The sequence below is a fragment of the Onychomys torridus genome, chromosome 8, assembly GCF_903995425.1.
Source record: "Onychomys torridus chromosome 8, mOncTor1.1, whole genome shotgun sequence".
Taxonomy (NCBI): Eukaryota; Metazoa; Chordata; class Mammalia; order Rodentia; family Cricetidae; genus Onychomys; species Onychomys torridus.
In genome coordinates this window covers 47,071,050-47,093,170 of record NC_050450.1, presented here as the reverse complement: position 1 = coordinate 47,093,170, position 22,121 = coordinate 47,071,050, and the positions used below count along the sequence as shown (strand labels likewise).

Here is a 22,121-nt window from a genome sequence, read left to right as displayed (position 1 = left end):
CTGGAGTTAAGGGCACTGCCTGCTCTTCCAGAGGACCAGGGTTTGGTTCCTGGCACCCAAACAGTGGCTAACATTCATTCATCTTTAACTCGGTTCCAGGCAGTCCGATGCCCTCTTCTGGTCTTGCCTAGAACTGCATGCACTTTTTTTTTTTTTTTCCCCAGAGCTGAGGACCGAACCCAGGGCCTTGTGCTTCAGGCTAGGCAAGCGCTCTACCACTGAGCTAAATCCCCAGCCCCACATTTTTCATAAACACAGGCAGGCGAAATGAAGATAATTAATAAAAAAAAAACTGAGCCGGGTGTTGGTGGCGCACGCCTTTAATCCCAGCACTCGGGAGGCAGAGCCAGGCGGATCTCTGAATTCGAGGCCAGCCTGGTCTCCAAAGCGAGTTCCAGGAAAGGTGCAAAGCTACACAGAGAACCTGTCTTGAACCCCCCCCCCCCCCCGCCGCCAAAAAAAAAAATCCAAATTTAGCTAGGTGTAGTGGTGCACGCCTATTGTCATAGCTATTTGGGAGGCTGAGGCAGGAGGATCACTTAAGCCTATGAGTTCAAGGCTGACCTCAATAATTTATGGAGACCCTGTCTACAAACAAAAACTTTTAATGTGTTGTAACTTTATCCTCTGACGAACTTCATGTGTTCCAGAAGGCTCCATCACCTGAAGCTCACTTTTTGTTTGCGGCCCATCCTCACCATCATTAAAACCGTCTTTTAAAAGCCTGCTTGCCTGTCTTGTGTAGACTTAATTCCCAGGTCAGCTACCTAACCTGCAGAACGCAGGATTGTTTTTCCTCCCTGAAGCCTCCCACCGTGAAAGGCACTTCCCGTCACGCAGGAGGATGGATATGGCCACACAGGGTGCATGGCAGCCATGGGGCACCTACCTGCCACTCAATTAAGCTCTGTTCCTCCTTAGCTTGTAGTGACTCTGTCTTGACCATCTCCTCCCGAAAATACCTTATGTCTTCCTCCAGCTTCACCTGGATACACAAACACAGTCCTCAGTTCCACAATCCCATCTCTGTCTGTGTCTGGACTGCGGTCTCTCAGGCTGCACTGGTGGTCCAAGAGACCATCTTACAGGAGCTCAGGGAACCATACAGTCCCCCCCCCCCCACACACACACACAAAACAAAGCAAAAACCAAATCGATTCAGCAGTGAGGCGTTCAGAACACAACACACACGAGCAAATGATTTTCAGTCAGGAAGTAAAAATGGATGACTAAAGGTACCAGCTTCCCACTCCAGTGGCCGAGCCAGGCCATAGGCCCTGAGTTAGAGCCCATGAGAAGTTCAGGAAAGGAGCCTTTCCTGACCTGGGTGTGGAGGTTAGATCACTGTAATACACACTATATTAGTAAATTGTCCTGTGCTGTTTGAACTCACTGAACAGCTGGCTTTGGAAGCAGGGTTGCCCCACATCCATTTTACACTCAGGCAGTTTGTCTCAAAATGTTCTTGAAAGCCTCTGTCCTCAGATTGGCTCGTCCCCTAACTCTGCGACAAGCAGGGAAAACAAACAAACAACCAGCGAAATAGACACAGAATAAAAAATATGCCCTTGGGAACAACTAGAAAACAAAGCCACTTTCCACAGGGGTTACTGCTGTTTACCCTGTGATGTAAAAATGCATCCAGTGGAAAGGAGAAGCCAGAAGTTCCGTCATGAGAAACATCCATGGAGACACAGCTCAGTTAGAACAAAACAAAACAAATAAAGACGTTCCAGCTGGCTGCCTCAACTTCCCCAATCAGTTCTGCTGGTGTTTCTAAGTCCCAGATTTGACCGTGTTGCCTTTGACTCTCTTGATCAGGCTCCTCCCTCGACTGTCCGCACTGGACGTTGTAAACGCATTTGATGGCATCTGACATGTCTCTACTGCATCTGTCTGCTACTCACTGTTTATAGTGTTGCTTGCTATACACTTAATTAAATTGCTCATTAATAAGCATGGCTACTATAGACCCCCCCCCCCCCCCCCCGGGAACATGAAGATCAGTCACACACCTATTTTTATCTTGGGGGCAAAGGACACTTCCTCCATGTTGCTTGGTCTCCAACCTACTTACATTCCTACTGTGGCTATTTCCCCAGGTCTCTCTCTCTCTCTCTCTCTCTCTCTCTCTCTCTCTCACACACACACACACACACACACACACACACATCCACTCTCTCTCCTCTCTCTCTCTCTCTCTCTCTGTCCCTCTCTCCCTCTCCCTCTCTCAGTAGCAGTGCTCAGAGAGCACTGAAGTGAAGCTCTACATTTCTCACACCTTGAGTAGAGACCAACTTGACAGGGCTCTCTCCCCCCACCCCCCACGACCAGGATCACTAGCCCCTGGTCATACTTGGCCAGTGCTGACCATGGCTCCTCCTGGACGTGGAGGCCCTGGTCTTGCATTCACCTTATAGTCCCTTGCAGCCTCATCCACAGGCAGCACCCTATGCAGCCGGTGTTCTTGGGCCTCCCTGCAGACCACACAAATGGGGCTCTTGTCATCTTGGCAGAACAGCTTAAGGGGTTCTTGGTGTGCCTGGCACAGGTCTCGCTTCTGCAGCCCCGGGTGCTGGCGGGCCATCTCGGCCACCTTTGTCAGTAGGCGGTTGGGTCTCAGGTTCCTCTGAGGGGACATCTCCCTGCACTCGGGGCAGGGGAAGGAGCTCTTCTGCTTCCTCTTCCCTTTCTTGCCCTTGCCTTTCTCCCAGCTCATCTGGATGCATTCTCTGCAGAAGTTGTGACCACAGGCAGTCATCACAGGATCAGTGAAGTAGTCGAGGCAGATGGAACATGTGGCCTCCTCTTGCAACCTTCTGGCAAGTTCCACCGCATCCATGGCTCCTGGGGAGAAACAAGGCGAGGTCTCCACTGTAACCCCTTGGCAGGCAGAATCACACAACTGTTGCCCCGGCCAACTCTCCTGGGTCCCAGGGCACTGTGCATGCTTCCTATCTTGCTCTTTCACCGATGAGGACAAAAAGCTGTGGGACACAAAGACACTCGGAACAAATGCTAGCCGGACCCCTGAACCTTGACTGTTGAGCTGGACTTGGTCCCTAGGCCAGCTCAGCTGCAAGCTCCTTCCCATGCCTTCTGGGACTCCCCAGCTGCTGTGCGTTTGCAGGCAAGCCCTACCCCTGAGCTAGGGCCGCTGTAAGAGTCAGATGTCAGAATAATGTCGTAAACAAATCCCTGGTAACACAGAGACTCGGAAAGGAATAGAGTTCCTTTCAGTGAAGGTGCAATGGAGAAAAGACACAACACAGAACACACAGAGGGGCTCTGTGCAGACACATGGACACACGAACACACGCAGACACAAATACAGGGGCTATGTGCAGACACGTAGACACACGTGTACATACAAGCTTGCACACCGGTAAACATGTTTGTAAACTATACAGGAACATATCCACACAGAAAACATGTGCAAGCACACTTACAGTGGCAAGCACAGACGTGAACATGGATGCACTCTGCAGGCACATAGAACACACATATGCACAGGCACACAGGACACACACACACACACACACACACACACACACACACACACACGTTTATAAACACACGTACAATGGATGCACTGGCACCCCTGGAGTCCTACCCCAGGCAGTGGAGACCCTGAATTGTCCCATCCTGTGTCATTATTGAGAGTTCAGAAGTGAGGTTTACTCAGTGCTACCCTCCGGTCGAGTGGCTGCCACGTTAATTTCATCTCAACTTTCTGTGAGCAGAGCACAGGGCATCGGCTCATCCCTCAAGAGCCCTGAGGGATGCCCCGCTGACCACCTGGTCAGAATGGGGCGGGCATGGGGTGGGGTGTGGGCAAGAAGGCGAGCGGACCTCAAGGCTCCTCCTGGTCACCTAAAGCCCCTTGTCAGTGAGGGCTCATCTAGGAGGCCTCCGTAGTTAGCGTGGTCAACAGCGGGAGCCCACGGCTCCAAGGGTGACCTTTGCTGGGGACAGGATGGCTGGCTGAGATAGACGAGCACTGCGAGCCAGGACCCGAGGGGCCCCGGAGCCTCGGCCCGGGGGGCGCAGCAGAGTACTCACAGGGAAGGAGTTTTGCACCGCGCCAGGTGCCAGGGCCCGGTGCGCCGCCTCGGGGAAAGGCTGGGTTTGCGCCACAGTACTGGGAGAGGCACAGGGGCTTTGTGGCGTCAGCGCGCGCAGGCGTGTTGCCGCGCGAAGGTGCCGCGGGGGCGGGGCTGAGGCTGCTCCACCCAAGCGGGAGGCGGGGCCTCGCTGGTGAGGGGTGGGGCCAGCGAGAAAGGGGCGGGGACAGAAAGGGGGCCACCCGAAAGCCTGGCCCGGATCGTGCGCGCCTATAATCCCAGCACTCCGGGAGGCTGAGGCAGGTGGATCTCTGAGTTTGAGGCCAGCCTTCAGGCCTATAGGAGCTCCAGAACAGCCAGGGTTACGTAGAGGAAACCCTGTGTCAAAAAACCAAAAGAGAAGTAGTTGGGGGTTAAGGACAGGGCCTGGGCCTGCGGTTGGAGTTGCTAGGTTAGCAGCTGTGCCGCTGGAAGGTAGGGAAGGTTCCTGCCAGCGCTGGCAGGATTTTGTTTGTGAGAATGTCTGGCTTGTGTAGCACGAGCTGTTGCCCTGAAACCCCTGCCGGGCTCCTGCCCCAGCTTCTCCAGGTGGGCACCCCCAAATGGGTTGTCAGGGTGGCTTTGACCCAGTGGCCCGGCATGCTTGGGGCCTCAGTCCAACTGAGAAACTGGCCAGATAAAGCTGAGGCGGGAGGAACTGCGGTAAAGGAGAACGAACAGGCAGGGATTAGCTCCCTGGAAGGCTGAGCATCCCCAAGGCGAGACAGCCTGGCTCTCTGTGGAGAGGGTGGCTATAGGTGTAGAGCGGCTTTCCCAGAGCTGGCTGGGCTGGCATGTACCCTGCGCGGTCTCCTCCCCGGCAGATGTGTACAGGAGAGTAGGCATGGGTGCCTGGTGCTGAGCCCTGCCTTCTGCCGATGGCCTAGGTGCCCATCACCCTCCACCCCACCACCCTGTCACCCTCCACCCCACCACCCTGTCACCCTCCACCCCACCACCCCATCACCCTCCACCCCACCACCCTGTCACCCTCCCAGCCCCCATTCCCCACGTCAACTGCATAGATAGTATCTTGCTGATCTCACTAACTACTGAAGTTCCTGACTCAGAGGCTTTTCTGGCATAGCAGTTTACACTATAGGCATTTTAAACTTTTCTTTTAAAATTAGATTTGTTTATGTGGGGCGGGGGGTGGTGAGTGCCACGGCACACACGTGTGGTGGTCATTAAAATATAATACTTGCAGGATTGGTTCTCTCCTCCCGTGTAGGTCCTGGGGCTCAAACAAAGGTCGGCAGACTTGGCAACAAGCTTCTTTACCTCCTGAGCCACTTGCCAGTCCACCGCCGCTGGAATTTTTATGCCATGGGATAAACAGTAACCTCTGCTGGAAATAGCTTTTCCTCTAGCTGTCCTCACAGTGTTTTAATGCCCTGGGTTCTTTGCTCTCCTTTCTCCCTGTCCCAGGATGAGGGGCTAGCCTGTGGCATGGAGTCTTAGCGGACACTTGAAGAGAGCCAGCTCTGGCAAATACAAACAACACGTGATAACTAACTTAGCAGTGTGATCTGTATTACACACTACACCACGTGTACTAGTTATGATTGTCCTGAGATGTCCTCTAAAATGCCATGTATTGAGGGCCTTGCCACCGTGGTGTGGCACTATTAAGACGTGGTAGAGGCTTCAGGAAGTGGAGTCTTGTGGAAGGCTGTTAGAACATCTGGGTGCGTCCGGGAAGGGGATTAGAATGGTAACCACTTTGTCTCCTCTCTCTGCCTCCACGGAGTGACCTCCTGTCACATGCTCATGGGGGACAGTGTCACCACGAGCCCCAAAGCAATAGTCAGCCATGCTGAAACCTCTAAAATCATGATCCAAAATAAATTTTCCGCCTTTGGAGGTGATTACCTCAGGCATTCTGTCACAGCAGCGGAAACTGGGTGACAACAGGTGTGGTTTTGTTTTTAAGATTTATTTTTAATTCTGTGTATGCACGTGGGCTGCTGCAAACTCTGTGGCTGCAGGAAAATGAACTATGAGAGGCAAGAAGGAAACCCAGTTCAGCACGACTTAGCTGGGCTGGTTCAAACTTCGGGAGTCTGTCCCCAAAGCGGGTTTATTTTTTGACATATTTAAGCACAGCGTACCTTTGGAAAAAAGTTCCCTTGTAGCAATTATCACAATAAAGCTTAAGACATGAGTACATCCTTTCTATAATGTATGTATATGGAGATAAACATACACACACACACATATGAGTGCATTGCCCAAGGAGGCCAGATGTGGAGCCCCTGGAGCTGGAGTTCCAGGTAGTTGTGAGCTGCCCCATGATATGAGCACTGGGAACTGAACTCAGGTCTTCTGCAAGAGCAGCAAGTGCTCTTAACCAGCTCAACATAAATGGTTTGTATATAAAATACCAAGTCCTAATGACCTGTTTCCTATCTAGGAGTTGGGCAGCCCAGGGGAGAGGACCATCAAGGCCCAGCAAGTCCTAGATGCCACTGCAGCCTAACATACAGAAAATAAAAGGGTAGGCTGAGTTCCCCCCAGAAGTAGAAAGGGCTCTTACGAGAGACTGCCACACAGACCACTCTAGAGCTTCCCCTGGACAAGAGAGGAAGAGGGGCTTGAAGAAAAGGCAGAAATTGCTGAGGTTGTCTTGATACAGCACAGGATACACCAGGTCCAGATAACACACCCGGGGTCCAACCTGCATGGCACCATTTGCAAGCACATGGAATTTTTTCTCTGGAGTCTTCTTCTATGTTATTAACTTACAGGAGGTTGGAGGAAAAAGCATCGGACTTCAGTGTTCTCTGCCTGACTCTAGACACGCTGTGCATCTCAAGCAAGCCACAGAACTGATCTGAGTCTGTTTCCACACATCTGCTTGAGATAGGATACATTAAAAATGGGGTCTCCGGAACAGGGTAGCCATGGTCCCCAGTAACTGGCTGATCTGAGGCCAGTCCAGCACCTCCCTACCCAAGTTGGTGATCGTCTGTCTTTCTCTGCAGGACATTTCCCCCGTGACCAATGGCTCCAGAGTTTTATGGTACAGCAAGAGTCTGTAGATTCTCTTGTTTTGAATTCGAAAAGGCCTCCCCTGTGCTCTGTGGAGCAAGGAGAGTAATAAGTGTTCCTGCTATTTTGTTTGTTTGTTTGAGGGGATGTGGTAGATAGAGATTGAACCCAGAACCGTGGCGCAGGCTAGTCAAGTGTTCTACTGTGGCAGCGAGAATTCCTGCAGAATTCTGCATCTGGTTTGATTGCCCAGAGTTAGCACCTAGCTTTGTTTTGCCTTTTGTGACTCAGCAAACTGAGATGTCCTGAGACTTTTGGAATTTGCATGGTCATTGTCTCTTTGGGGAGCTTAGATAAGAAGTTTTGTTGTAGAAACTGACTTGCTAAAGGTATGAATTGTGTAACAATAAAAAAGCTAGTCGGTCAGGGAGGAGGAAACAGGAAGTGACATGGCGGGGTGGAGAGAGGAATGTAAGGCGGTGGAGACGGGAGCTCGGCCTCTTTCAGGCTGAGGAGTTGGCAAGGTCGGAAGTGGCTGTGGCTTCTTCTTTGTCTCTCGTCTTTCTGCATTTACCCCGATATATCTGACTCTGGGCTTTTATCATTAAGACCAATTAGAATTCGCGCTACGTTCTACCATTAAACCACACCAGCTGTGCTTATGCGAGGGGATTGTGTGGGAGATTAAGTCATAGACATTTTTTTTAAAGACCAGGATTTTGTTTGAAGTTTCATCTTCTCTTGGTCCTCACAGGGTCCTTTGTGTGTCTGTGTCCTGATCTCTTACAAAGATACCTCTCACTTTGGTCTCAGATCATCCCAACAACTTTAATTATCTCAATTACCTTTAAAGTCTTTAAAGTTCCTGTGTACAGATACAGTCATATTCTAAGGTGATGGGAGTCAGGTCTTTACCATGTGAATGTTGAGTTCAGCCCCTGAAGACTCCCAAAGGCAGGGGAACACTGAGTGTCCAGTATGTCCTGGGTACCACATCTCAAGTGACTTTTCATGGCAGCCCAAGCTGGACTGTGACATCTGACCAGGTCCAGAGGAAGTATTTTATGCAGATGGTCCTTGGGGATCAACTGTGTGTGCTCTGGGGAAGCCTGCCACTAAACAGTAGGGGTGGTGGGGTTGGCTAGAGGGTAAAGCTCACAAGGAGTTCCAAGATTCTTTCTGCTATTCTACTAAAGTTCTAGAAACTTCCAGTTGTGCCTTAGTCAATGGGCAGTTCCATTCCTAGAGCCCCAGGTCCACCTCAGACCCAGCAGAATCCTTCTATGACTGCCTGACAGCATGGGGCTCACAAATCAGAAAAAAAGTAACTTTATATCTATCTATCTATCTATCTATCTATCTATCTATCTATCTACCTATATATATATATATATATATATATATATATATATATAGAGAGAGAGAGAGAGAGAGAGAGAGAACAAGCACGCGTGCACGCACACGTGTACACACACATGTACTTATTTATGTATTTTATTTTTATGTGTTGGTGAATTTAGAAAACGTGGAATTTAGAAGCCTACATTGGATATTGTTCCATGGGAGCCTTGCACCTTTTAACTTTTATTTTATTATTGTTTGCATGTGCACTTGTGTACATGCATGTGAGTGCTTTCAGAGGCCAGAGGACGGTGTTGAATATGCTAGAGCTGGAGTTACAGGCAATTATGAGCCACCCTATATGGGTGTTAGGACACATACTCTAGTGCTTTGGAAGAGCAGCAAGCATCTTAATAGCCAAGCCATCTGTATAACCCCCACTTTATCTTTCTTTTTTGGCAGGGTCTCTAACTGGACTTCCATTTGTCAAATGGGCTAAGCTGATGGGCATCAAGCCCCAGGGCTCTGTGTCCCCAGCATGTGGCTTTTTATCTGGGATCTGGGAATCAAAATCAGGGCTCCATGCTTAAGTAGCAAGCACTGTACCCTCCTCAGCTCCAAACTACATATATACATATGTTAAATAGCATTAGGTTTACAACTGATTTGAGAGAAAGGGACAGCTGTCCCTGAGCATTCTAAACTTTTTGGATGGCTCTCCAGGGATCATCAGCCATTAACTCACATTTTAAAATTTATACGTTTTCCAGTACCGAAAACTAAATTGCATGGTACCTTTAAGTTTTGAGTAAATGAGACCTAATGAGCTTCAGAACTCTTCAGTTGCATACTAACATCTCATGCAGACCCTTTGCTAGGAGTACTTTTTACCATCAATGCCAAAGCATAGCGCAGGTCTTAACACTAAGCACCTTGAAATCAATGGGCCACAAAATGGAGCATAATCATATTCCCAACACTAGTCCTTGGTTATGTATTTAACAAAGACATTAATAAGTGATCCCACTACATAGCAGGAGTAGGTTTTTTTTTGTATTAACCTCACAGTCATATATATTCACGCTATTTCCCCCTCAGTCCTCCACTATGCAGTTCAATTAGGTTCTTCCCAGTTTGAGTTCTGCGCAACCTGGTTAGTTTTCAGATGCCTATCATCTCCAGGACACCATCAGCCCTTTGTATGATTCAGAAGCCTGTTACACAGTACTGGGCATATGAGAAATCAAGGCTAGTGACACCCAGAGAATAAAATCCCAGGGCAAAAGACCCTCTTGGACTTCTGGACTAGAGGTTCCTATTGCTTACCACTTAGGCTCAGTCAACACAATAGCTGGACTTCCCTCCCCTAAACGGAAATTTGGAGTCTATACAACACAGGATCCTCTGGATGTGTCCCTGGAAACTTTTTTCTTAGCCGTGCTAACAGACAGGCAAAGTTAACACAGACTAGAGTTTAATAAAGCACGAAGTTTACTGTGCTTTCCATCACAAGAGAAAGGCTAACTTTTGACACAAAGGAGTAGCCAGCCTCTTAAACCAAGTAAGTCATCCAAAGCGCAGTTTGCTGGACTTCTAATAATGCGTGGTTAACACAACTGGATGAGTTAATGCAGACTTCCAGTCAGCACACCATGCAAACACACACCATAGTTGTGGCAGTGTATCTGCCGCCTGTGGAAGCTGAACTCAGTTCCCACCACAACCTTGTGTTACCATGTTCAGGCTACTACACCTTTTAAGCGAAGGACTAGTTAAACTGGGGACAGAACTGCAGACCAAGCAGGTTAACAGGTAAGGGTTCGCAGCTAAGCCGATTCCAGCCAACCTGCCCGCTGTCCGCACACCAAGGGCGCAAGAGACCGGATCTGGAAGGTTACAACCACTTCTTCAGACTTAGTGGGTGGCTCTGAAAAGAGCCTTTGGGTTGGTGGCAACGCAAGGATCAGGAGCCTGTGGGGTCTAAGCCCGCTCTCCGCGGATGCGACGAGCCAGCTGGATGTCCTTCGGCATGATGGTCACCCGCTTGGCGTGGATGGCGCACAGGTTGGTGTCTTCGAAGAGCCCCACGAGGTAGGACTCGCAGGCCTCCTGCAGCGCCATCACGGCAGAGCTCTGGAAGCGCAGGTCCGTCTTGAAATCCTGGGCGATCTCACGCACCAAGCGCTGGAATGGCAGCTTGCGGATCAGCAACTCAGTCGACTTCTGGTAGCGGCGGATCTCACGCAGCGCCACCGTACCAGGGTGGTACCGGTGCGGCTTCTTCACGCCACCAGTGGCCGGTGCACTCTTGCGAGCCACCTTCGTGGCCAACTGCTTGCGTGGAGCCTTGCCTCCCGTCGACTTCCGCGCGGTCTGCTTGGTGCGTGCCATCCCGCTGAAGCGCCTTCCTTCCCTGCTCCTCAAGGGCGCAAAACAGCTTGTGAGCACCGCTTTTATAGAGCCCGCTGCATTCCTATTGGCTGCCCACCAGGTGGCATGATCGAATGCTGCACTCTGATTGGTCTATGAGCGTACCTCTTTACAGCCTGCCCCTTATATTCTCTCCGGGTGGTGTTGCCTCCAGAGATGTTAGTTGAGACTGTCAGGGTAGGAGAGCAGCACAGATTACAGAAAATTTAGTTTTGTTTTTGTTTTTAACAACCCTGCCTCAGCTGCTAAGTCAGAATCTTCTAGAACCTCTGCATGCTTCTTATATATAGCACCAAGGCATACTTTTCCTGAGTCCTGGGATATTAGAAAAATAGTCGAGGTTTAAGGACTTCCCGGGTGCGGAGCTAGAGGTGGCTCAGCAGTGAAGCGAACTATCTGTTCTTCCAGAGGACCACGGTTCAATACTCAGTACCCATGTGATGGCTCCCTTCCTGGGATCCGACAACCCTCTTCTGCTGGCACCAGGCATGCAAGTGGTACACATGCATGCATACATGCAAGCAAAACGCCAATACACACACAAATACTTTAACATTAATGTTTTAGGGTTGGGGCTTTAGCTCAGTGGTAAAGCGCTTGCCTAGCAAGTGCAAGGCCCTGGGTTCGGTCCTCAGCTCCGGAAAAAAAAATTAATTTTAATTTTAAAGTATTTTAAATTAAAAATATTTCTGCATTATTTTAGCATTAAAATATCTTAAAATTAAAAATACTTTAAAATTAATATTTTAAAACTAAAAAACATTTTAAAATTTAAAAAATGCCCCTGCTGTGTCCTTGCTGGCCCGTGACAAAGGCTAGACACAAGCTCCACAGGTTCCCAACTTTGTTACGCCAGCAATTAGCTGAACTTCTAGCTCTCACTGATCAGTCTCAGCAGATGTGGTCTTTTTGTTTTGTAGCCCCTGTCCTAACTTTGGACCAATTCCTCTCTTCCCTTAAAGCCCCTTGCGGTGGTTTGCATGAGAACAGCTCTCAGAGGCTCTTTAAACGCTTTGTCCTCTCTAACCGGTTTAGGAAGGATTAGGAGGTGTGGACTTTAGAGGAGGTGTGTCGAGGATGGGGGGGGGGGGATGAGGAGGTGGGGTTTTGAGGTTTCCAAAACCCACACTAGTCCAATTCCTGCTTCCTCTGCCTCCTGCCTGCCGATCAGGATGTAGGAAAGCAAGCTCTACTGAGGCAGCCCCCTGCTGGCCTCCCTGCCTCCCTCACCCTCTGCAATTGTAAGCCAGCCCCCAATTAAATGCTTCCTTTTCTTCATTATCTTGGCCATAGTGTCGCCTTACAGTAATAGAGCAGTTACTAGACAACCTCCTAGAACAGCCCTTAATTCCTGTCCCTGAGACAGCGTTCATCCCACTTTGCCAGGAAAGCACCTCCTACTTGCCCCACACTTTCCCAGAACCAGAAACAAAACAACTTCTACTTTTACGCTTTAGCTGATCCACACACAACCTCCAGCTCTCATTCAAAACGATCACCGGAAAGCTGTGCATGTTGACACCTATCTGTAATCCCGAATTTGGGAGTTAAAGGAGCCAAATCAGGAATTCAAAGTCATCCTTGCCCACAGAGTAACATGTTAAAGGTTCCAGAAGCTCTGACTCCCTTATTTGGGAAATGTGATACTGGGGTTTTTGTTGGTAAGCTACCTTTTTTTTTTTTTTTTTCTGTCACAATGAGAAATGACTAATTCTTATTCAGAGATTACTGTTTATAACTGTCTAGTACCAGCAAGAATAATTTTAGTTATGTTAGAGAAGTTTTATTAATTTTAAAAGTTTTATTTATTGAATTGTATGTATGCCTGCTTGGGTTTATGTGCACAATTTTGTGAGCCACCTGGCATGGGGCAGGAAGTAACCTAGGTCCTCTAGAACAGTAAGTGCTCTTAAACACTGAGCCACTCTCATGATGGAAAACATTTCATTGGGGCTGGCTTACAGATACTGGATCTGCAGGCAGCAGGAGGAGAGACAGACACTGGGCCTGGCTTGAGCATTTGAAACCTCAAAGCCCACCCCCAGTGACACACTTCTCCCAACAAGGCCCTGTCCTAATCCTTTCAAATAATGCTACTCCCTATGAGCCTATGGGGACCATTTTCATTGAAACCACCACACTGTCAAATATGATGAGTCATGTTTACAAAGTTCCTTGTGGTAAAAGGTCACTTTCCTTCAAATACGCTGGCTTCATCCTGGTACCAGGAAGCTATGGCTGGTCTGTATTTGTGTTCTGACTGGACGAAATGCCACAGCTACCTTAGACAGTGGAGCTGATCCTTATTGAAATACACTCTTTAATCCTGTCAGATGTCAGATTTGTCTACACCACAATTTGAATGTAATTCATGAAACAGGTCTCATGCTAATGAACTTTTCAACACAATCTGCACTCAGGAGGGTTTAATTGTGGGATGTGGCTTATGCTCAGAAGAGCAGGGCAGGGTCAACTCATGCCCCAAAGTCTGCACCCAGTTGTCAGCAACAGAAAGGAAAGCTGTGACTGGCCCCTGAAGTTTATGAGGAAATGACGTACTTCCTATTAGTCTCTTGGGATAATTCTTGTAGCGACTGATTTGACCATTAAGAAGCGTTTATTTGAGTTTTCACAGAACTCAGGGAAATACTGATACTGGTTCTTGTTTGTTTGTTTGCAGACTTTTGTTTTGTTTTTTGTTTGCTTGTATGAGACAAGGTTTCTCTATGTAGCCCTGGCTGTCCTGGAACTTGTTCTGTAGACCAGGCTAGCCTCTAACTTAGAGAAGGCAGAGGCCTTCCTTGTACTGACTGGGATTAAAGGCGTATGCCGCCCCCGCCACCACCTGGCTTGGGTGCAAAGACTAATTTAAAAGATACAAGTGGCTGGTGGGTCCTAAGCACTGGAGTTTCTATCTCAGTGGTGCCACACCTGGCACTTCCCTCCTGGTGTGTGAGAGTTCTTCACCTTGGGGACATTACACCAAGCCTCTGTCCAGCAGCTCCCAAACCAGTCTTTGGGTTTTCATGGAGCGTTTGCTGCACAGCTATGATTAAAGCGTGCACAACTGTCAGAACACAAAGGTGATGATCCGAAGTGGATGTACCGGCTAAGCCTGGCCAGGCCTGTCTCTTCAAATTCCTCTTGGTCTCTCTGTGGAGCAGACACTCCACTGAAACTTGGGGTGTGGGTTGTGATCATCCAATAAGGTAGGTTGAGAAAGTCTGTATGGCCAGCTCCAAGGCAGAAAAGCAGGGGAGGATTAGAGGGTATTCTTGGGTTCTGTGACCTGCTTGAGAAAGAGATCCCAGTTTCTGGGGCCTGCTTACAGAAGGGAAAGGGTTAGTTTAAAAAACAAAAAATAAAAAGGGGAGCATGCACGGGAACAGGAAAGGAAAAGGGGATGGAGAGAGAATTTCTGAGGCCTAAAGCACCCCAGCACACAAAGGACTATAGTTCTGAATCTGACCGAAAGTCCAGCTTCGAGAATCAAGGAAAAAAGACCAAGTACCTTAAAAACATATGCTTATGGTTTTTGTTGCTTAGTTTTTTTTTCTTTTTTCTTTTCTTTTCTTTTTTTTTTTTTTTTTCCTCCCTGAGACAGGGTTTCTCTGTGTAGTTTTGGTACCTTTCCTGGATCTCGCTCTGTAGACCAGGCTGGCCTCGAACTCATAAAGATCCACCTGCCTCTGCCTCCTGAGTGCTAAGATTACAGGTGTGTGCCACCACCGCCCAGCTAGTTTTTTTTTTTTTTTTTTTTAAGGTTCTAGTAATTATAATCCAGGTCTATGGGCCAAAACAAAATACATAGTAAATTTTAATTACACATACAATCACAAGTTACTAAATTATGTGGACTGGGTAATTTATAACATCAGAGACCCATTTCTCACAATTCTGAGGGCTGGGAAAGGCAAAGCTAAGGCACAGGCAGATAGATTTGATGTCTGGTGGTGGCCGTAGATAGCAGCCTCTAGGGCCTTTATTTGAAGAGTGAGAACCTATACCTCGAGACCTTCCTTAAGGACTCTCACCTGACTAATGGCCTCCTTAAGGCCCCATATTTCATTTCAGTGTGTGAATCTGGGGACACATGCAGACCATAGCCCTAACCTTTGCCCTCTCAGCCAAGTAGTTAAGAAAACTAACCTATCTGGTTAAAGAAAACATGGTATAGATACTCAAGGGAATACTTTGTTCTGCCAGTAACAATGAAATATGGCTGGTGTGGTGGTACACACATTTAATTCCAGCGGGATCTCTGTGTGGTTGAGGCTAGTCAGAGCCACATAGTGAGACACTGCTTGAGAAGGGGAGGGGAGAAATAGAAAAAAATAAATGAGAAAAATGAAAAATAAATTGTTATTTCCTGGAAAAATGGATAGAACTCAGGATTATTATGTTAAGCCAAATAAGCCAGATCCAGAAAGAAAGGCCTGGTATGGATTCTCTAGTATGTGGAAGCTAGGTAATTTTACAGATGTGAAAGTTGGGGGGTGCATATTTATGATGGAAGGTGACCAGAGGGATCAGGGAAAAGGGAAGAGCTGGTGTGAACAAAGAACATCATATACAGGTATGAAATTATGGAAATGACAACCATTACTATACACAGTTAACATATGCTACTCTAAAAGGAAAGAAAGAACCGACTTCAATACCTAGGGATAGCAGGGCAGGGTGGTCCATGCTTACAATTTCAGCACTCAGGGCCTGAATCGGGATAACAGTTTTGAGGCTAGCTTAGGCTACATTGAAAAGACCCTTTTTCAAACAAAATAAAACACATTTGGATCTGAAAAAAAAAAAAAGATTTCTGAAGCAAATACTTTCAAGGATGGGCTAGACTTAAGGGTCTCCCACAGGCCACAATGTCACAATCTGGGCATCAAGAAATGATGATAATGGTCACTCAGACCATGTCCACATAGCTCCGATCGTGAGTCGAGAAAAAGATAAGAAATCAAACTTGCATTTTTACGGATTTTTTTTTTTTTTTTTTTTTTTTTTTTAAAGGAACGCAGTGACAGTCATGGTGCATTGTTTCTAAACATGTATGTGCAGTTTAAACACAGAGAGTCGATGCCAAGGCAGGGAAGCAAGAGCCGGGTGTTCGGGGTGCGGCCGCGGGTTGGCGCTGCACCATCCCGAGGAAGGGGACGTTGCTGGTCGTCCATTGGCGTCCGGTTCACAGTGACATGGGAAAAAAATGGCTTCACTTTCAGAAAGACAAACGGCAGCTCTTGCCTCTGGGAATACACGACCTTGTGAGACATCAGCGACATACAGTGTTTGAAAGCCCGAGGGCTACAGGGAAGCGGCGGAGCATCCTCCAAGCGGCCGCTTCTCGGGCAGCCAATGCGATCAGCCGGAGCTTTCGGACTGACCAATCGGAAAACGCCCTTGAGCAAGGCCAGACTCAGGAGCCGAAGCCTGCAAAGCGCGTCGCTTTTCCAGCACCCAGAGCCAAGGCGCCCACCAGAAGCCGCCGGAAACCTTCCCTGAGCCCTGGCGCACACACTCCTACACTCCGGCACCCAGACCTCCCGAAGGCCAAACTCTATGCAGCTGTCACCCGGGGTGGTTCCCAAGCTGGGCGCGGCACCCACCAGCCCCACGGCCTTAATCTTAAATCTGTTTTTTCCATTCCAACAAGTCTGAGCTGAGCTACCCAGAGAGAAGTCGCGCTATGCAAGGCTGCGTGCACCTGCAGAGCAGCATCTTAGTATCTAGCAAGGAGCTTTCTAGGGCCCGTAGTTTCCTTTTCCTGTCAAATTGCTCCCAATCAGAACCCAAGCCGCACCAATGGCCTTGTGGGAAAGGATCAAATGGAGGTTTAGTTTGCAGAGTTAGGGGTAGAAGGTGGGGATGGAGGTGGAACATGGGGGCGGGAGCTTGGCGGTGGACACTGCCCTCTCATTTCCGTTTAGCTTACTATGGGAGCTCAGTTTCTTTCCTTCTCTACATCACTGACTAGACCCGGAAGGAGTCCTTTGTTTTAAATTAACTTTATCAAATACTTATCCAACACTATGTGCAGGGCATACTCAACACGTGGATGTGAACGTAGACACAAATGTGCCTCTCTGCCCCCTTCTGTGTCCATGTCAGCTAGTTGAGGATAGTAAACTGTGAGGTGGTGAGCTGGCTACAACATTGCAGTTATCGCCTAGCTGGAATAGGGCGATGTGAAGGACTATAAGCGAATGAGAGTCCTGGAAGGGAGAGGAGGCATATACCTACCTACCTACCTACCTACCTACCTACCTACATTACATACATACATACATACATACATACATACATACATACATACATTTGACAGCCATCCTAATAGGAATGAGGCGATACCTCACTGTTGTCTGATTGTTCAGTGACTGTAACGATGTCAACCGTCATGTGTGTCTTTATAGAAATTCCTATTCAGGTCCTTTGCCTATTTAAAATTTGAGTTGTTATTGAATCGTAGAGCTTTGCTATTTTGATATTAATCTCTGATCAAATGTATGGGAAGAAAATACTGTTCCTCATTCTGTAGGTTGCATTTTAACTTAATTGATCCAATTATCTCACTTCTCTGTGTATATTTTTGTCATAGCAATTCAAGCATACTCAAAACAGGCTTATTTTGTCTGTTTTTCTGAGTTGAGTCACCAGTGTGTGTTGGATCTGTTTACAGGGTGAGGGTGGGCTGCCTTTAGCAGGTGGGACTACCAAGCAGGTGCTGTAAGCATGCAGCTTGGGGAAGAGGTGTGGGCTTGTGGGCACCATGGTTTTGGGTGGTAAGAAGAGCTGTCTACACAGCCTGAGTCCAATTGGCCTCGCACTTGTTATGAACCCCAGAGCATAGTTTGAGGGACGGTATGGAAACCTGCAGCCTCTGTGGTCCTTGGACTAAGCCATTAACCTGCTAGAGAAGCTTGGATGATTTCCCAGCTGACCCCTGCTGGTTCTCCAGTTGACCTTTCCTGGCTCTCCAGCTTCCCTCTCTTGAGTCATCTCTACTGAACATGCATGGAGCTTTTGATAATGATTCTTGACCAGCCCAGCACAACTACCCTACACTTACGTTGCATTCTGTACTACGAGTTATGTTGGCATAATTTACTCTGAAGACATTTGTAGGTTATTAGCAGGTACTATGGCTTTGTATGTAAGGATCCTGGGTACCCATAGATTTTGGTACCAGCCTTGGGGGGCATGGAGCCAATCATCTGTGGATGCTGAGGGATACTGTAGTGTCCGCTAGGTTCATCCACATGATAACAAATTAAACTGTTTTTAAGCTTATGTAGTATTTAATCTGTGTGTATACCACATTTTTAAAAGATACATTTGTTCCTTTGTAGACCTTTAGGTTAGTTCCATGTCTTAGCTGTTGACAGTACCACAGTGAGTATTTCAGTACATAAGTCTCTTCCACATACGGATTTAATTTCCTTTGGACAGACGCCCAGGAGTTGGAGAGATGTACCATATACTAGGTCTATTTTTAATTTTTTGATGTAGAAGATTATTGGACATATGGATGAACCTGCAAGAAATGGTCCCATGGAATAGAGACTAAATGTGGGACAGGGGCTGGAGGAAAGACCTACACCCAGAAGAGGAACAGAGGATGCTAAAGGGATAGGTGGGGAGCTACCACACACAGCAAACGCTGGAGAGATTTCCGAGGTTGGCTCAAGCTACATTCTTCTGGAACCCTGGATCTCTTTTTCTTGTCTTCAGTAAACAGCAGTGCATAGGGACACATGGAGAGTGGCTGAAAGAATTCTAATACAGGCATGTGTTTAGAGATACAGCAGTCCAGGAAAAGACCTCCATGCTTCCACACAACATGCATGTGGGCAGAACCTGACAAGGTGAACTGCCAAGGCTTTTGCTCAGAGCTGCTGCAGGATCAGGATTGAGCCCATACTTGCCTTTCCCCGTGGTCTCTGATGACAGCAGCTGTGGTACCTGAGTTCGACCTCCTTTTACCTGAGGTGGGCCAGTGTTATTCTAGAAAGCAAGCGCTGGAGCACATCAGTCTTCTTTCTGTCACCCCTCCCATCTGTGTGTGTATGTGCGCACATGTGCATGTATGAATGTGTGTATGTACACGAGTGCAGGCAAACATGTGCCTCATGTGTGGAGGTCTGAGGACCATCTCAGGTATTGTTCTCTAGTTCCCCCTTGAGGCAGGGTAGCTTTGCTAGCTGTTGTGTACACCAAGCTAGCTGACCTGTGAGCTCCCAGGGTCTCTCCTGTCTCTTTAGAGGCACTGGAATTAGTCAAGCGCTTACCTGGCCCTGCATTGCATGGGTTCTGGGAATAAAATCCAGGTCTTCATGCCCACAGATCAAATCGCTTTGCCATCTCTCCAGCCCCTCTCTGCCCTCTTTTTTGGCACACACTCCAAGTTTCTTAAAACTTAGGTGAGATTTACAAGATATGATGAACCATTTCTGTGTGAGCAGTTTTGGGACATTTAGCACATTTCATATGTTGTGAGCATCACCTGTATCTTCCATGACCACACAAGGCAGTTGTGTACTGTTATTCTCTCCCCTTTCAGCTCCGACAGCTATTGTTTGATGGTGCCTGTTCTGGACATCGAGATTCATTCACGTTGTGCATGAATCAGCACTTCATTCTTTCATTGACTAATCGTCCATTATGAGGACAAACCAGTTTTGTGAATCTATTCATCAGCTGATGGATATTTGGGTTCCCTTTTAGACTGTATAAAGGATACTGTTACTGCATCTGTGTAGCTTCTGTTAGATGTATATTTTCATTTCATTTTATTGGGCATCTACTAGGCATGGGCCATGTGGTGCTTGCTTAATCCAGTGAACATTCTCTCAAGGTAGCTGCTACTGGTAGGGACTTCACATTTCTGGAAATGGTAATCCAGATGACCAGATCTTAGGTCAGAACTGTTTCAGTGGAACTTTCTGTAATATTGTAGACACATTCCGAATCTGTGCTCTAATTATTCACTGGCCACATAACCCTGAGCAGTAGACAAGCTACATCTTTGTATTACATTTTACCTATTGAAAATTAAATATACCTTTTGGGTGGTTGTTGTCCATTTGACAGGAGCCTTAGAGGTAGAGAAGCTATCCCAGTACACCTCCTTCCACAGTGCCTCCATAACACCATTAAATAGTTCCACCCAACTCCTAAAGAGCTGAACTGCCACTCAAGAGATTAAGGAACTACAATGATCTATGAATACATACAAACTACAGCTAAACAGGAGGGAGATCTTGAGGTCCAATCCTTGGACTTTTACTGAGGACACTCATTAGCAGACTGTATAACCTATATGCAGTTTTTGTGTCTATTGCATGGTCGAGACTCACAGTTAAGGAAATTGCTTATTCTTTGGCAAATAGCTTTTTAAAGATTTATTTATTTATTATGTATGACTGCAGGCCAGAAGAGGGAACTAGGTCTCATTACAGGTGGTTGTGAGCCACCATGTGGGTGCTGGGAATTGAACTCAGGACCTCCGAGTTCAGTCAGTGCTCTTAACCTCTGAGCCATCCCTCCAGCCCCTGGCAAATAGCTTTTTAAGAAGTTGATATTTTATAAATAGATTTGTAATTACAGACGGTGTCTGAGGAGCCCAGGCTTGAACAGACCCAGTTTTGATAAGGTATATATAATTTATATAATAATTACGTAATTGTCTTGCTGTCCTGCATTGTTAAATTTTTTTTTTTTTTTGAGACAGGGTTTCTCTGTGTAGCATTGTTAAAATTTAAAAAGAGAATAGCACAGTTAACAGGAAAGGGGGCACACTTATGACTCTGGCGTTTTAAAGTATTATTATAACTCATTTAATCGCCCTCAACTCTCCCTTTCCCACTGGTGGTGATGAACGTGCCTGTTCCCATTTATTTGATCTGGATCTCCAGCCGTTCTTTATACTGCCTGTGGAATTCACAATTCTCTCTTAAAAAAGAAACACATTTTACTTAATATGACACTAATAATGCTTTCCTTTAAATTCATTCATTAGAAGGCACTGCTGTACCCAAACCTAGTTTTACCAAAACCGACCAATTATTGTTCAAGATTAAGCCACTTAAGTGGATCCGATTGTTTGGCCAGTTCCAAGCGCCTGCAGGACCATGCCCATCTGTGATCCAGCGTAAGCAGGCTGGGGCAGCACTGCTGGGTCGCTCCCGGTCTCCCACAAAAGAAACCAGAAAACTTCGAGCTGTTCCCTTTACCAGTCGCCACACACACAGTCTATAAACAAGTCAATTTGAAACACCTCCTCTCGGACACTTTCGGAAATCTAAACCTGATTAGATCCTCATTCGAATGTTTCCGGTGTTACTCTAAGCGTTTCAATTCGCTCCTGCCTATGAGAGCCTTATGCTAACTCCTACGGAACCAAGCACGAACCTTCACGGAAACCGAGCGCCTAACACGGACAGTGGTGGGGACAAACCGCCAGCCAGCGCCTGCAAACCAAGCTCAGGCCAACTGCAGATGGAAGCCGTTGGCCTCGGCCGTGAACGCCCCAGGCGCCGAGCGCGGATGCTCGCATCCATGGAAGGGGTCGGGATTCCCAGCCCCGGCCAGTACCTGGCGACAGGTTCAGGGTACAGCTCTCTCTCTGAGGTTGTGGGTGGCTCTGAAAAGAGCCTTTGGTGTCCGTTAACTAGCACTAACGACCAGTAGGGCCTCACTTGCCCTTGGCCTTGTGGTGGCTCTCGGTCTTCTTGGGCAGCAGCACCGCCTGGATGTTGGGCAGGACACCGCCCTGCGCGATGGTGACGCGGCCCAGCAGCTTGTTGAGCTCCTCGTCGTTGCGGATGGCCAGCTGCAGGTGGCGCGGGATGATGCGCGTCTTCTTGTTGTCGCGGGCCGCGTTGCCAGCCAGCTCCAGGATCTCGGCGGTCAGGTACTCCAGCACGGCTGCCAGGTACACCGGGGCGCCGGCGCCCACCCGCTCCGAGTAGTTGCCCTTACGGAGGAGACGGTGCACACGGCCCACGGGGAACTGCAGCCCGGCCCGGGACGAGCGGGATTTCGCTTTTGCGCGAGCTTTGCCGCCCTGCTTGCCACGACCAGACATCTTCAACCGATGATCAGAAAGAACACAAACCAGAGAAAAAGCTGACGATAACGACGCCGAAAGAGCCAGCAAGCTCTTATATATGATCAGGAGGGAGGCTAGACTGCGCCTTTCTATTGGACGGCATCACTAGCCAATCAGAAAAAGAACCCGGCACCTCCTAATTTGCA

General features: G+C 47.9%; 3 protein-coding genes across 4 annotated transcripts in view; all 3 read right to left on the bottom strand.

Annotated features, from left to right (window-relative positions):
• The window catches only part of Trim17 (tripartite motif containing 17), a 25,984-nt gene extending 4,463 nt beyond the window's left edge, over nucleotides 1–21,521 (bottom strand). The window contains exons 1-3 of one of the 2 annotated variants that reach the window (XM_036195657.1): nucleotides 21,459–21,521; nucleotides 2,414–2,847; nucleotides 890–985 (exon numbers count right to left, since the gene is read on the bottom strand). In XM_036195657.1, the coding sequence (XP_036051550.1) occupies nucleotides 890–985; nucleotides 2,414–2,842 (525 nt within the window). In that variant the 5' untranslated portion in view covers nucleotides 2,843–2,847; nucleotides 21,459–21,521. Of the gene's footprint in view, nucleotides 1–889; nucleotides 986–2,413; nucleotides 2,848–4,062; nucleotides 4,185–21,458 lie in introns of those variants that run through there. The other variant, XM_036195656.1, reaches the window with a different exon arrangement.
• Nucleotides 9,822–21,330, bottom strand: LOC118588942 (histone H3.1). The gene is made up of 2 exons (XM_036195658.1): nucleotides 21,276–21,330; nucleotides 9,822–11,034 (listed from the first exon to the last, which is right to left on the bottom strand). The coding sequence occupies exon 2, from the start codon at nucleotides 10,824–10,826 to the stop codon at nucleotides 10,416–10,418; it is 411 nt and encodes a 136-aa protein (XP_036051551.1). The 5' UTR covers nucleotides 10,827–11,034; nucleotides 21,276–21,330; the 3' UTR covers nucleotides 9,822–10,415.
• LOC118588943 (histone H2A type 3) lies at nucleotides 21,505–21,997 on the bottom strand. Its single transcript, XM_036195659.1, has one exon. The coding sequence runs from the start codon at nucleotides 21,949–21,951 to the stop codon at nucleotides 21,559–21,561; it is 393 nt and encodes a 130-aa protein (XP_036051552.1). The 5' UTR covers nucleotides 21,952–21,997; the 3' UTR covers nucleotides 21,505–21,558.
• Between the last annotated feature and the right edge of the window lie 124 nt (nucleotides 21,998–22,121).